Source organism: Bombus pyrosoma, linkage group LG8, assembly GCF_014825855.1.
Source record: "Bombus pyrosoma isolate SC7728 linkage group LG8, ASM1482585v1, whole genome shotgun sequence".
Lineage (NCBI taxonomy): Eukaryota > Metazoa > Arthropoda > Insecta > Hymenoptera > Apidae > Bombus > Bombus pyrosoma.
Window position 1 is genome coordinate 6,736,961 of NC_057777.1, and position 16,806 is coordinate 6,753,766.

A 16,806-nucleotide genomic window follows, 5' to 3' on the forward strand; every position below is an offset into this window, starting at 1 on the left:
ATCATTAAAAGGACGGGCTTCGCGAAGACCACTCAACGAGGCACAGGTGAGGAATTTTTTATCATAAATATACCAGATATTCGTCGTCCCACGCTCGAGATCCGTCGTTCGAGATCGCCCACGAATTAATAGAGTAGAAACTTCCAAGCCAGATTTTTCGGGACAGCAATTACGCGAATCGAAAAAATATTTATGAAAAAACATCTTTCATATGGAGGTTTGAGAATCATAGCAGTAATGCACATTGTAAAGTATCCCGTTCTGTATTGCTACAAAATGTATTATATGTTCTCAAAACAGGAAAAGAATAAAATTATAACTTGATTATTTATGAAATCAAAGGGATGATACTTTCAACGGTTGAAACGTATGACTAAATATATGTTCAAGATTGCTTTCATACTGTATACTAATTCTGTACTAAATATGTTTTTTGTTAAATAAATATGTTTGCAGTAGATGTAGATATTTCTAGATGTAGATATTAACTTCTATATATATATTTTCAGATCGATTTCAAATTTTACCGATATAATTACGATTTCAGATGGGTTTCGAATTTTATTAAAATGCTACTATACGAGCCAATCAGGAGCAATATCGATTAATTCCATAATTTGGAAAGTAGAAAAAATGGTGATGTTACGAATGTTACTATTTAAAATTCATCTTAGAATTTGCCTGTTTAATAAAATTGAAAAATTTATTAAAAGAGCAGTCGATATGTTTGATTCTTGAGAGACTCGTATATTAGACTGTGAAATTGAAGAAAATGAAATATTCGCGCCGTTACCATTGTACATTCGTTCGTAATCGAATTGAAGTTGGAAAAATCGGAAAATTAGCGTTCCCTTTATGATAAGCGGATTGCAAAAGCCCGAATAAAAATTAGCTTGAAAACATGAAACTCAAAATTGATCGTATTTCGCTTTTATCGCGGCCGTTACTTATTCCTTTTGTTTTCCCCTTTTGCTCAGGTACTGCTTTAACGAGACTCGGACGCCGTTCCTTCGCGACACAGAAAATGAAAATAAATTTCGTAGATGATATCTTGAATTATTCCGCGGCACGAGAGAGACCACCGTTCACATTGTTGCTCGATCATCGTGCATAAATCTCTGGTATTATTAAAACGCCACGTTCTCGATTCTTTTTAGTCGCGAAAACTTGCAACAAACCGAGGAATCAATGGGAAGAAACGATTTTAGAACGTTTCGCGTATGATGTGACTGTGTTTTGTCACTGGTTGGTGACGATCAACGGGGCTAACTAACTAGATGTAATTAAATGCGGTACGATTAGAAAACATAGTAGTCAGGATAGAGGAACGAGAAAGGTCGTGGAGAAGATGACTTAGTGGCTCGTAAAAACTTCTAGCCACTTTCGAAGTCAGTCGGGAATAATCTTGCGACCATAAGTGGAACGAAAAGCAAAAGAAGAACTTTGCGTAGTAGAATCTTCGATCGCTCGTAATTTTCATTTCCATGTTTATTTTTTTCTCTCCGGCTATTCCACAGAAATCGCGTAATTAATAGATACGACGCGTATTATGAATCCTACATATCTACACTCCGTGGACCAAAATGTGAACCATCGCAATAATCAATTTTTTAGATAAACATTCTCTATGCGAAGAGTAGAACAGCCGGAATTTAGAATACTTCGAAATATACTAAAATATAATTAAAGAAAAAATATAAAAAATTTTCTTTGAGTGCTAGAGAGCGTTTAGAAGATGGCAACGAACATTAACCATTCGTGAAAATCTTCTGACTGCTAATCACCAATTACAAGTTTATTTAAAATATTCATGCGGAAGTATGTTTATCCCACGTCAATTTTCTCTCGAGCTGTATATATTTCTTTGAACCTTTATACCCGCTATATACTTTAGAAAGTCGTAAATCAGGGGAAAAAAATCGAGGGGAAGCAATCAATTAATAAATCTCTCGAATTTGCATGTGAAGGTCGGGGATCGTTTCGCGATATTCGCGTTTCAGAACTGAGACTCGTTTTGGAAACATCGAACGGGAACAGTTTGAGGGAATTGGTTGAAATTCTGTATCTTCGTTTGATCGCTACGCATCGCTTTGCTGACGAGACTATTAGCAGCCAGGATTCGAAGCCCTCCAGTTATATCAAAACGCACACTTTTCTCCCCTTTTTCCCCGAATAAATCCTACCGGTTGTATTTAAACACTTCTATGGGATCGTTCGGTCGATACGACGTAATGAATGTAATGTTAAAATACGTATTTAACACAGAATGCATTAATAAATTACTTGTTTAATACGAGCATCATGAATCACATCCTATCCGCATCTATAAATCCTTCTCTTACAACTTTATTAAAAAGAAACCCATTAGCTACATAATCTCTATACAGCGACCGCATCTTTCGTGTGACACATCCCCCGCTAGGACATAGAAATGATTCGTCTGGTTCGCGAGGGAGAACCTCTTAACAATTTCGAATCCTGCATTGAGAACCACTGGCTACGCTCGGTCGAGTGTAGCGAGGGGGTGAGGAAGGAAGGAAGGTGTGGGTAAGGGAGGGTAAACCAAGAGAGCGAGCGAGCGAGCGAGCGAGCGAGAGAGAGAGAGAGAGAGAAAGAGAGAAGGAGAAATAGAGAGAAGGGTGTGTTGGATGGAGTAAGAGGGGGGCAGAGGTTGGTGCCAGGGTAGGTTTTGATCAATATCTCGCCCCCACCCCACACCACCACCCTTCGTGACGGTACACCATGCCCCCACCAGAACCCCATCACCCGACCACCATGAATAACTAAGACCATATAGCGGCCTGCAGATTAAATACATCGTGGTACCATACGATCAAACCACCCTCAACCAAACCCACCCCCACGAGCCCACCGCCTTCACCGCCGCTGCTACGACGACCGCCGCCACCCTTCTCGCCCTTTCACCCAACCCCTCCTCCCTCCCCCTGCGAAACCACCCTCAACCCCCGCATCCCGGCCTTGCGACCCTCCTCTTTAACAGCTACCACCGCTTTCAACGTCGTCGACCATCGTGTTCCCGTAAGAACGACTGATTTGCCGCGCCACCGAACCGAAAGGGGTGGCCGTGGATGGAGAGAAGGACGACGCGGAGAGCACAGGGTGTGGTGGGTGCACCGTACGTGTGCGCCGCTACGGAAACCCCTTTTCCTCCGCATTCCGATCTCTCGCGTTTTCCCACGGGACTTTGCCCGTGCAAACGTACGCGCAAGGACAACGTCCCCCCGGAGACCGTTTTGCGACACCACCGATCACCAATGCTACTCGCGGCCCGGAAAAAAACACCGGACGACCTGCCGACTGATGCGTGCGTTGCGTGTCTTTGCTTCGATGATCGTCTCTCCTCTAAAGTGTAGCGTGAGAGAGTCGAATTCGGGAATAATTTCAACGCGCCTCGAATATAATTGTCTCGATCTAAGGAACTTGCGGCGATTGCTAATAAATTGATTGACTTAAGAGAAGATGCAGCGATATAATGTGGACAGTTCATTTTTTCCACTCTCTTCCAAAGTATAGCGTACAAAAGTTTACGAAGTTCTCTGATTCGCATAGAGGACTGTTTTGCCCACGTTTTGGATATAATCACGTGCATCAATGGGATTTACGCTGATTGCTTAGATCGACGATCGTGCAAAGTACAGAATGAAATATTACTGCCAAGATGTAATTTGTATAGGAAGTAAATGAAATGCCTCGAATACCTTTTAATTTTGTAAATTGCAAATTTTTCAAGGTGGATTGAAAGCAGTCACCGGTTAAAAATAATTGTCCGTATTTCAGAATAATCAAGACAGGGCGCACAGGGGCCGGGCTCGGTGGTTTGCTATTAGGCGCTAATTTAGTTGTAAGCTATAGGGTTGTCAGGAATGAAAGGGATCCTCGGGGACGATGTTCATCCTGATGGAGGTACGCCGCTCCTCCAGTTTCTTTAAGAAACGTATTAAAAGGGGATGAAACGGTCGAGCCACCGTTCAGTATTTCTTGAAATTTGATCTTCGACGTCTCCATTGATGATAAACCCTTTGTTCAAAAGTCTCCACCACTTCTCCGATTTTTATATTTTAGAAAAGCCTAACGTCTTTATTTCTGCCCCTGATACAATAGAGTAACGTTTCTAACACTAAAAAAAAGTCACAAAATACGTCTTTTTTTCTTTGTAGGATATCTGAACACCTGTAATCGTCTAATGGCATAATACGTGAAACTCCAATAAGTATACTTGTCCTAGTGCTTGCGTATAAATCGCGCATAAACAATACGCGCTAAATATTAGCATTTCAATGAACGACACGAGCTGCAATAACGTTAATTACCGCTGGCCGATATGCTTTTTACTATAATGCTTTATGCTTTACGATATCGAGTCATGTCGTCTCTCGTGTTCCTGTGTGACGTCGATGTCGCCACTTGTGATACGCAGACCTCTTCGTTATCCGCACGGCGGCCTCATGCGTTAAGTGATAACACCGTTTATTATCATCTTCGTAACTAATGCTCCGTAGTTAACCGTCTAATCAGTGCGGTGAGTATCGCGCCATTAGAGGACATTTTACATCGTCCGCGCCATCTGTTATATGTCTTTTCGACGCCACATCCTTATCGGTGATCTTACACGAACGGGTAAATAACTATGCATAAAATCACACGTCTAAAAAAGAACGACCATGTAAACGTGTTTAGTCGTAAATAATTCTTCCTTTTCTATGCTCGTCATTTTTTTCCACGCTTCGTAAATTCTAATCTGATCATATGGCAGCGGCGTCACGCTTTACACGCAGAATTCTGATGGGACCCCAAAGTTGCTACTAATTTCTGATGGAAACTCACGGTGTCGAAACTTAACCAATTACGTATTAATCGGATCAGCGGACTTTATCGCGCGTAAAACTTTTCCTCGCCGGAGGTGGGGGTAATCAACAGTTTCGTCGAGTGGGACGATTAGGTGTGGATAGTTGTGGACACTTTGGTATAGTACTAGATACAGAAAGAGTCGAATATGCGTTACTATATATTCGCGATTTTATCGTTGGCAATTTATTCAACGGGAAACTTCCGTAGCCTCTTAATTCTTACGAGTGACGAAAAGGGTAAAAAAGGTAAAGGGGCAGACGACAACGCGTGAACAGCGGCGCGTCCAGGTCTCGGGTGGATTCGAATTCACAGCCACGTCGGTTTCCAGGCGTCGATCGCTCGGATTTCTAAGCTTACCCCCGTAGATTAGACTGTACACTCTGTTATTGGAATACTTGTTATGTACTTACTCCCGGAAGTATTCAGCAACCAAGGGGGAGATAGAACGAATAATTCGACTATAGATAAATGTTCCACCCTACATAGTCTCGTAACTATCGAAAAATCGATGAAACGGGAGTTCGATCTCGCGGTACACAAGAACCAGCGAAACTTCAAAAGCGATCGTTTGTTGTTAGTTGCAGATTAGCAAACAGGTTTCTCCCTGACGGACCATCCTTCGGCCGGATTTCTGTTTATACCAAGTACAGCCGTGCAAGAAAGGAATTACCGGATTCGATCAAACTTGCCACGTTTTGATCGATTAACTCAACACATGTCTTTAAAATCTCTTCCTTCGTCTTCGTGTGCTTTCCATTTCCCTCTTCGAGCGATCGTCAAGTTTCACGGCATCGTTTCACAACCGTGTCCAGGAAGCAGTCATTTGTATAAACAGCTACGTCATCGCGGTGCCGGGTTCAGCCAGTGTCGACGTTTCAAAAATATCACTATGGATGCTGCGAGTATTTACTACGTTTACATCCTTCGGTTCGAAGGCTTAACCGGTTAAGACACGACAGTCGAAGGATTCGATTCTAACTCCGACTAGCGTCTCTACGCCAATTGCGTGCAGACGCGCGCGACGCAAAATCCCTAGATAATCCGTCCCCATCGGGACATCTTTAGAATCATGTAGATACCTTGCATCTTCGAATATTAATTTCGATAACGCACGAGCTCCGAACCTATGTCTAATTTACGAAGGTTTGGTAACATTGACGAGAACCTAATGTATTAGTTAAGTTGAATAGAATTTAAACTAGAAACAGAGGTTAACTTTCGAGTTACTTTGTTGTCTCTGTTAAGTTCGAGTTTGGAAGCGTTCTCCGGGTTGCATTTGGTACCGATTGAGACAGGTCGCCGGTGGCCGTCGACCAGTGACCAAAAGTGATCCATCGCTTTAAGGTTGAGCCCAGGTTCGTTGGTTCGCGGCTACGCCGTTGCTACTCAGGATTCCAGTTCTCCTCCGGCCTCCCCTCGGCCCCCGTTCGTTCCAGCTCGGATCCCCGCACCCTCCGGCAACCCAACCCAACGCGCCAGGAACCTGTTCCGCCCTTCCTCTCTCTCTTGTCGTTGTCTTGCTCCGTCCTTCTCTTCCTCCCTTCTTTCCTACTCTGCAATATCGTTCTCTCTCCTTCTGTTCTACACCTCTCTTCTCACCCTCCCTTTCTCGTGTTCGTATTCTCTGTCTCTCGTGCGCACTCTAGCGTCGGGCTGCTGCACGTCTACAACCGTAGATATTACTGTTGCTTGTGGGACGAAGAGAACACGAATGATAGAGGAGGACGACAAATACGGTGAGGAAAGGATAGAAAAGGAGAGACAGTGCAGCAAGCAGGAGAGGGACAAAGTTCCGTGCACGTGCGTACGTAGGAGAGAGAGGGCAAAAGCGGGTTGAAGTGGAAGAAAGAGGGCAGATTAGGAGCGAACAGAGGAGAAAGAAACTCCGTGCACGCGCTGCCATTGTTTGCAGCGTGTGTCTCTCTAGCATTCTCTCTCTCTCTCTCTCTCTCTCTCTCTCCTCTCTTTCTCTTTCTCTTGCGTTGCTTCGCTCTTTCTTTCTGCTTTTTCTCTGTTCCCCGCCTCTGCGCTCTTTTCTTTCCTTTTTTTCTTCTTTTTTTCTACCGGTTCGCTCTTGCTCTTGTTCCCTCTCGCAGCCGACTCTCCGTCGCTGCATACAGGTCCTTTTTTTCAGCTTGCTACAATTTTTGCCTATCGGTGCACCGCGATTCGTGGGCTCTCGCGGCGATGAGTAGCGTAAAAAGGACGGAGAAGGTAGAACGACACCGGGCACAGGAGGTGGAAAACTCGACAGAGGATGCAAGGTTACTGGAAGAAGGACGTAACTGGGCCGATGATCCTGCCACGGAGAGGGAGAGACACTCTCCTCGACCTTTCTTTTCAGACGCTGCGCTTTTTGTCTCGAACAAACGTGTCTCCTCTCTCATACCTCTCCACCACCGTTTCTTCCTCCGTGCTCCATCGTTTAGTCTCTCTCTCTCTCTCTCTCTCTCTCTCTCCCTCTCCTCTTCCCTTCTGCGCGCTTCTCTTCCTAGCACCACGGGAGATCGGGGAGACGTTACCAGGACGATGATCTCCGCGAGAACGCGTTTCCCGCGCAATCGACCACACGCTTTCGGCGGGAAATTCAAAACGTCGATCGTTCTTGCTTCGAACTTGACGTTGCGACTTACACCGGTAAACGTAATCTGCATATTTAAGAATTTACTAAACTTCGGGTATCCCTCGGGTGGGCATATACGCAAATACAATATAAACACGCAACCAAAGACTGACGAAACGAATTTCTGCTTCCTCGATCAAGCTGGAGGAGGAGAAACGTGGATCTTTCGAGCGTACGACTTCTAAACCAGTTTCCACGTCGTACCGTTCCCCGCGCATGGTAGAAACGCTTCTTCTTTTCTAAGACAAGACCTTTTTGCGCGTCCAACAGAACGAAAAAGAAATCGAGAAGACAAGAGGAAGAAGAAGCAGAGAAGCAGCGAGGAAAGATAAGAAGGAGAAGAAGATGGAGCCGGTGGATGGAGGAGGATGAGGAGAAGAGTAGACGCGGCCGGAGACACTCGGACACTCGTTTTTTATGTCGCCTTTCAAACAGGTTTTACATTCGGCCAATATTGTCGTAGTAAAGTGTTCTTGTTTACCGTGTCGATAAGCTTGTCGCGTATCTTTTAAGCGGGTGCGCTTGTTGGGTGCCAATAGGCGCAGACAACGCACGAGGGAAGGAAGGAGGCATACTCGCTCCCTCAGTCTGTCCCGTTTCTTCTTTCGCCGTGTATTTGAGAGGTGGCGCGCGGGAGGCAGAGCGTCGAACGCTACCGTCCCGAACCCTAGTCGCGGGGTTGAGCCTTGGTTCCTTGGACGACCAACAGGGGAGAGACCGATAAAGAGGAAGCCGGAGCAAAAGCAAAAACGAGACAGAAGACGCCGGGAAGAAAAAGGAAAAGAACATGCAGAAAGAAGGAAAAGAAGAAAAATGGTAAGGCCTACATTTCAGATACTCTATGCAGTTCTCTGCATTTTTTCTCCCTCTTCTCTCTCCTTCAATTGTTTTCCTTCTTCCTCTGACTAGGTTCTAAGTTCTTCTCTTCTTCTTTTTTTTTTTTTTTTTGTTTCCTTTTTCCTTTTTGATGTAGTATAGTTCTTTTTTCGTCCATCGCTACCATCCAAGCATTTTTCTTCTACGAATCCTCGTCGCCTCTTGCCGTAACCTTTTTTTCTCTCCGTCCAATCCGAGGAACGTTGCGTCATTCGTCGAGAGTACCCGTTAACGGAACGAGTCAACACTTGTTAGTGTAACAACACGATTAATATGTAAACTCGCGCACGCGAAATTGCCTGTCTATAGGAACTAGGCTGAGACGGCGGTAAAAGTAGTCGCGTGCGAGTTGGACAAAAGTTCTGCGCTATTGTAAACGACACCGAATCTATTATATGGTCAGACATTGTTATCCGAATCACTTAGGCTTTAACGTCTTAAAATTCATTCTCGAATTTTACACAGGATAATTCAACTTGTACATTACGAAACATTATTTGGCAAATTATGTACTAGGCATGTTACTTACAATTAGCTTGAAATAAATACTACTAAGATAATCCTATACTTTATGCTAATTCGATTTACTCCGAGACATTTTTGCGATTATACGGCAATTTTTTCTAACAGTATCACGTTAATTTGAATAATGGAAAGTAGAATGTCGAGTTGGTTCGATCTCGCAAATGCAAATAGATCGATAGATCGATGTAACGGGCGCGTAAACATGTGCACGGGCATAAGTCTAGCCGCAACGGTGGTGAACAGAGATCGCTTTCTGCGCCGAATTCCCCGTAAAGCTAGACCACAGATATCGGAGGAATTGGAAACTCGTCAATGGCGTTCCAGTCGGAATGTTACTTTCGTCAAAAGTGGAAGAATACAAGCAGCCTGGGGGTACATTCTAAAGCTCTTACAGGGGTGAGGATCAGTTGAAACGCCCTATTACCAGAAACTAATAACCAACCGGAGCTATTTTTAAAGCTGATCGAAACGGATATCGATGATAGGAAAACTCATATCTGCATGCTATTCGTATGATTAAGAGAGCATAAAGTTCTCCAGCGTTTATCATTCGTAACATGATTATTTACAAGTATACGGTTATGTAAGTTTCAATTACAGATAGATTAAAGTTGAGTGGAAATTATTTATACGCGAGAATTATGTTGAAAAACGAGCAAGTCGATCAATTTTCTTGTCGTTACTGAGAAACGAGAAATATTCCCTTTATATACAACAATTTGATATAAAATCCATTACACAGGACAATCTAAAGAAATGTAAATCAGTGCGCGAAATACTAAGTTAATAGAAACTCCTAAATTACATTAGTAACTGTAATCGTAACTTTTCATTCGTTTCAGTCAGTACAATTACTCGCATATATTACTAGCATTTCCTCTTATAAAAAGTAAACCTAACTTGTACACGAAAGAGAAAGCATAATTAAGGCGCAGCAGAGTTTTCTCCAAAAAATAGGGATCTAGAAGTTCATAAATTCCTACGCGTAGAATATTTGCGATATGAAGTAACTTTCTTCGTCTTCATCAGCAAAAAGGAATGAAAGTAATAACAAGACAAGTGGGAGAAGGAAAAATTCAATGGAAGAGAATATAGTTTTTTGAAAGAAGGAAGGTCGGGATAGGAAAGAGAAGCCACCGAAACAACGGGTGGAACGATGTCAGCGGGGCAAGCACGTGAATTAAGCGACGTTGGAAATTAACCCCCTTAAGCCACCCTTTAGATTTACCCCAGGTGCTCGTCAGTGTCCGACCCTGAAACCGTGAGCGTCGTAAACTCGCTCGCTCGTTCGTTTTACTGTCGTAAGAGGACTGGCCTCTGGAATCCCGTGCGGCATTCGAACAGCAAGAATCGTGATTAAACATTAACAGGCTGCCTCCATAGGATTCTTCGGTCGGACGATCTTTGTATCTCTGATTCCTCGCGTTCTGGGACCGTCATTAGGAACCTGCCTCCAGGAAAACTCTTTTCTTCTTTTTCTTTTTCTTTTTCTCTTCAATTTAGTCCGTAGAGTGGAACCAAATCTTTATCCAGATCTTTCAAAGCTTCGTCAGATACTTGATCTCGCGACAAACGTTTTAATTAGTACGACGACTGTTTGTAAGAGATTGTGGATGTGCCTCGAAGGAACGAATTCTTTAATTCGATTTAATTCGAAGTATATCATCCTACTGTGACGAGAAGAAGCTGCACGATTCCAAGTGAAAAGGGGAAGAAAAAGAAGCTGCGATTCGAAAGATGGGATCAGTGAAGACTGTCCTAACGTGCCAAAAACCAGTGACTCCGCAGATCTCGATGCAAACAATCGGTGTTACCAGCTTGCAACTCTCTCACGGCATAAAATTAGCAGAAAGAGACTTTGGCAAACAATCATCGTTGCTTTGGAGAACGAACAGCTCGAACGGGAAAAGAATGAGCCAGTATTTGTCGACCAAGTTTACCGACCTTTCTCTTTTTTGCTTTTTACCTCATATTTGTTTCCTTAGCGCTGGTACAGTTATTGCGAATGAGAAGCCGAACTCTTTTAACCAGATCCATCGAACTCCTTATCATTGACTATTAGCGAAAATAATAAAAGTTTTCTATCGTCGTACTCGAAGCGGACCTGTTAGTAAAATCTAGAAAGGACGAAGAGTAGTTTGAAATCGTAAAAGTGCACATTAACACACATGCTCCGCAATTAAAATATGGCTAATAATATGAAAATATCTTATCTTTGGAATTACGTATCTTTTTCAGCAAAATTTCTTCATTTTACATAACTCAGACATTTCTGTAACCTATACGCATTGTTTCACTGTTCGATCCTTGACGCGTTCAAATAGTAAAATTATGAAAGGGAAGCTTATAACCTATAATTTCTAACTCACCAATTATTAATTGGTAAATTATTGTATAAGAAGGGCGCAGATCGCGAAACAGGATCCACTGATGACCTCGACTTTAAACCAGCGCAGCGTTCGGTGAAAGCGTGAGGCTTGACGGAAAGATTCGAGGGGGGCTGGTTTTGGTCGGTGGTGTCAGGAGGCACGTGCAGCAGCGGAGAGCTCGAAGTAGAGGCCGAGCAGAACGAGGGAACCGCATAGTACGTTCGAAAAGAAAGAGAGAGAGAGAGAGAGAGAGAGAGAAAGAGAGAGCGCGAGTATGTGTGTGTGCGTGTGTGATAAAGAAGAAGAAGAAGGAGAAGGAGGCAAAAGCGGTTTCGTGAAAATTACCGGGCCGACTACTACTATACGGCCCTGAAGAGCGCGTCATCCCCTTTAACCGGGGGATTGAATTTTTCCCCGACGTGGAGCTCCTGGCACAGGGTGCGCACGACTCCGCCGGCCTGAACCCACCCCAACTCGCCCACCACTCATCCCCCTCGGTTCCTAACAGAGAAAGAGAAAAAGGGGTGGCAGAGGGAGAAAGAGAGGGTGGCCCATCCCCTTTTCACGGACAATAATTCTCCAGTGGTCGCGGAGGGTTGCCCGTGGCAACTCTTCAGCACGATGGAGACGAGCTGACGAGACGAGCGCGATGAAATTGTCTCCTGCTCTCGCCCACACCCCCTTCCTACATCCGTCTCTCACCCTCTTCATCTCTCTCTCTTTCTCTCTCTCTCTCTCTCTCTCTCTCTCTGTCTCTCTCTATGCTGCTGCTGCTGCTGCTGCTGCTGCTGGTTGTACGTGGTTGTAGGAGGCAAAAAATGCAAGAGCAAGGAGGGTGGCGAGGGGACAGGCGGGAGAAAAAAATAGAGAGACGGTAAAGGAGAGAAGAGGGGAGGGCACGGGGGCGCAAAGTAACGCCGGGTGGGATGGGTTCGTTGGGAATTTCGCGTATCTTCGACACCGGGGGTGGCCGCGTTTAATCCTGCTGCCTCTATGCGAGAAGAAAGAGTCTTGCAGGGGTTGCGATTAAGAATCGGCACTACTTTGGCCAATGTTTTTTTAGTGCCGTCTTCAAAGCCGAAATATGTATTGGGAAGTACGACGCGATGCGAAATGAAAGATCGGAAGCGGAGAAAAGGGTGATTCCGCGAGCTTGTCCCTTGCTGCTGAATACAATACTTGTAGAAATGTCGAGTAGTATATAATACGGATAATAATTATAATCGGCGGCAGAAATCGGAACAATGGGCCAATTGGAGACAAGTTAGGCAATTAAGTAGTATAAGTAGTAATATCCCGGCCGCTGGTCGAATTTATGTTAAAACGTAAATTGCTGCCTTAACGTAATCACTACTATTCCGTTTCTGGAATTACACATTTTTTTATATATTAGAGGTATCTTCGTTTTATGTAACGTTTCAACGTACGATGTTCCATCATTTCCTTGCTTTTTCTTCTCTTTTCTCAAAGACAGAAACGCAACAGTTGCATCGGTAACATTTCTCCCAATTATACACTCGAAACCTACTTATGTATCAATAGCAAGCAAGATATAAATATATTATATCGATCATGTTCCACATTGTCGATGTTATTTTGTCAAAAGCTTCTTTTCTCCGATACAATATACTTCGTAGAACGAATATGCTATCCTTCTTAGTTAATGTTTCCAATCTATCACTTTTCCATTTTTCAAGATACGTTGAAAGAAGGCAGGCTAATTTAGAAAACTTTCTGAAAAATTGTGTTTATGATTCTCATTCTTCTGTGTATTTTAATCCGTGCAGCTGATTAGCGCGTGGCTTCTAAGCGACTCATACGCGTTTAACAAATGTCTAGTTGAAAAAGTGAAGCGCAATCTGGGAAAAAGTCAAGACGAGGGGCATGAATAGAGGTTGAATTTCGAAAAAGATGAACGAACATACAGCGTGAAAAAACGAGGTACGAGGAGGAGGAACAAAAACGTAGAAAGGAGGCAGATAAAAGGGGAGGATCTTGAAAAGGTAGCCGACGTGTTCGCTTTGACGGATCCCCGTGTCGCCTCAACGACCAAGCGGATTAGCGGCGGATCGTGTGCGTCCGGCCGTAACGAAGCGCTTCGCGAAGCGCCACGGTAGCCAGAAAGAAGCTGGTCCAGAGAAAACGGGAGTCGTGTAAGACGGGAATCGTGTATCCGGTGTATATAATTCGATCGGCGCCCGCCTAATCCAATGGAATATTTTGACACAGTGGCTCACGGCTGAGCACGCCAAGAGAAGATAGATGAAAGGGAGCCACCACCACATCACTGCGGTGGTATACATCCATCGACGTTGCCTCGATTCCAACCTGCTCGGTCGATCGTGTCGCGAGTTCCTGATTGCGTAGGCGCTTAACTAGCGACGCGAGAATCGAATTAATTCCGTGGGAAAAGTTCTTATAACGGTCGTCACATCGTGTGAAAATAGAAGCATTTAAAAATTAAGTCCGAAGACTCGGTCAAATCGACGATCAAGTTGCTCTAATCGAATTTAAAATTAAATTCAATCGTGATTTGTGAAGTGATTTGATTAGCGAGAAGAAGAATAGAAACCTAAAAGCATATTTCAACTAAATAACAGATTCGCGCAGGTACATTGATTTCGAGATGTTTGAATTCACGTTGTAATCCGGGTAGCTTGATTAATACGAATGAGGTTTCGGAATAAAGTCCTTTAGATACATACGTCGTAGTAATAACTAACGCAAGGATCGCGAATTTCCATGAATCTAATTGAGCCGATCCTGTCGCCCACGATCCGGTGTATTTCTGGTCGAGATACAGCCCACTCGGAAAATAAATTCAGCGACTTGCTTGCAGACGATTAATTTGGATAGCGTTGATCATTTTGGTTTCGCGAACAACCAACTGTACTACTACTAAGCGCATTATGTGTATGTATCTTGTCTTAGAGAAAAGGTTAACAACCGAGAGCAACACGATTCGGATGCAACGTAAACGTAGCTAGAAACCGATTAACCAACGGGACCCGCGGCGGAGCTCCTTAATTTACCCACAAATGATCATGCAGAAGCGAATCAGCATTGCGAGCTTCTTCCATATCCATTTCGCGTAAAGAGCTTAACGAGCGGATTACAGGGAGTACTATCGAATCGCGACAAAAGGGAGACGCGTCGTCGATTTGATATGGAACGCCCAGAGAAGCAACCTGGTACACGAGCACGCTAAACCACGTGTGCGTATATCCCATTTACTCTACACTGCGTATGCGCGATCATCGCATATCGTTTAACGCATAGAGCTTGCGCTACCATCGACTGTTCTAACCGAACAAGTCCGTCGTATCTGCACAAACACCAATTTTGACAACAACTAAATACTAAATACATAGTTTTTAAGCAGAGTTAGAACTACGTTCATTGGGGGTACGTACAGTTGCGTATAACGTGCGACGAATTTATTAGCGAACAGAGAGCACTGTTCGATTTCTAGACGATTCGTCAAAGGATTTACGCAGATCCGTATCTGCTCTGCTTTCGAATTATTGGCGAGATTCAACGTGGATACGTTCATATTATAATCTTTTTCAGCGCCTTAAATATTGATAATAGGCTTCATGTGCTGTTCAAAAATTCATAATCAAGAAGCATATACAGCTCACTTCTAAACGCCTCACCCTGTAGACGATCTTACATGCGCGCTATGTGCGCAAGGGGTGTCTACATATTTCTGCACACACGCGAGACCGCTGTATGTAAGTACGTAGCCCAACAGTGTGAGCCACTATATATTATACGTGTGTACATATCTATATACCGAGAGATGTGGGAGAAGGAGTAGGTAAAGAGGGAGAGGGAGAGAGAAAAGGAGACAGAGGGACGGAAACACTTGGACAAAACGAGAGAGAGCCAGGGTCGAATGATCAGCCATAAACTGAGTCAGCGGAGATAGTATTGTCCTCTGCCTCCCCCGGAGCTTGCTCTCTCTTCTCTCCTCTCTCTTTCTCTCGTGCCACGAGGTCTGAACCACCCCATGATTCCACCTCGTCCGCAGACGCGACCGGGGTGCAGGCGGGAGGGGGATGAGAAGAGAAAAGGAAGAGATGACGCCATGAAACTATAGCGTTCAATCGTTAACAAAACTGGAACATTCGGAGATAAGAATTCTAGTTGGAACTCGAATCCTAAGAATTCTGAGATTCTTTATGAACAATGGCATATGATATAGCTTGCCTACCATAAAGATCGACACGTTTACTAATATTTGATACAAACCGAATACTTTCCATTGCTCTAATTTTCTTATTTTACTGTACTTTGTTTTCGCAAATACTGAAAACATTATTAAGTATTATTCACAATGTCAATTTTTGTTCTTGCTTAGACAGAAACGCCATTTAGCTATCTTCATCATATTGCTTTAATTCTAATAAACTAGAATATATTTAGGTGTAGGTACACATATTGAACATGCTAATTCCAGTATTAACGTAAAGTACTAAATGAAGTGAAATTTATTAAAGTTTTCCAATAAATGTAACTAATAGGTGTTTTAACTCACGACTGGTAGTACATGTGAGTAGCGATACATTGCATGTGATGTTCTGATAGACATTCCGTTAGAACTTTTACAAAAGTAGTTTAATTGTTGTTTTCCAAGTGGAATAGGAGAAAAGGAACGAGAGAACACACGAGCGACATTAATTTGTTTAATTTCATCGTGTTAACGTCAGGTGTCAATACAGTACGATTTCCCAGTACACAATACTAAAGATTCGTATTTAAATCGGTTGTGCATAATTCATGATACCAGCGCAAATATCGCTGCAGCTTCAGCCTTTAAGATCGTCCAAACGTGGATAGAAAATCGTGACAGGCAGACAGACGCTCATGAATTATTGCCGTACCCTGTGCACACGACCTATCTAAATTTAACGATAATAAGGCGCACCCGCATCGATGCATAGCAATGCTGCCGAAGGTTCAGCAACAAAAAACTATTCCCAATTCTCCCGTGCTTCTTTCAAACTCCTTTAATTTTCTCGCGTTGCATTACACTTTGCTATTAAAACACAATCACCTACTCTTGCTGTTGCATGTTCATTTTGACTAAAACTGTCTTTATTGTAATTAATAATCCTTGAATACGTTGACCATTGCCTCCTCGTTTGTCTCGTTGTCTCAAACGAAAAAGGTGTTATTATTTTAAATTTTTATACGACTGAAATGGTAATAAGTTTTCGTTGAATTGCCACGAACTGGTTTATATCTGAGTAGACGTTACATCTGTGTCGATAACGCTCAATATATTAAATTCCAAAAACAGTTCGAATAACAGTTTCTCGATATAGAAAACGGTAATTGAACGCATCCAAGATATAAAGAATTCTATAAAGAAGGGGGGGGGCGGGGAAAGTGGGAATTAACCACTCTTAGAGGATGAGAAGATATTACGAAGCCGTATTACAAACGGTCAAAGACAGCTGACACCTTGGAAGTTCACCGTGGACATTTCACGGTGGAGGAACGCGTGGACGCGGCTTAAATCGATCAGCGGCCTAAGAA

General features: G+C 43.4%; 1 protein-coding gene across 1 annotated transcript in view; it reads left to right on the top strand.

Annotated features, from left to right (window-relative positions):
- The first annotated feature begins 8,262 nt into the window (after nucleotides 1–8,262).
- LOC122570338 overlaps nucleotides 8,263–16,806 on the top strand; it is a 28,708-nt gene continuing 20,164 nt past the window's right edge. Inside the window, exon 1 of the mRNA XM_043732512.1 lies at nucleotides 8,263–8,308. Coding sequence (XP_043588447.1) covers nucleotides 8,306–8,308 — 3 coding nt within the window. The 5' untranslated portion in view covers nucleotides 8,263–8,305. The remainder of the gene's footprint in view (nucleotides 8,309–16,806) is intronic.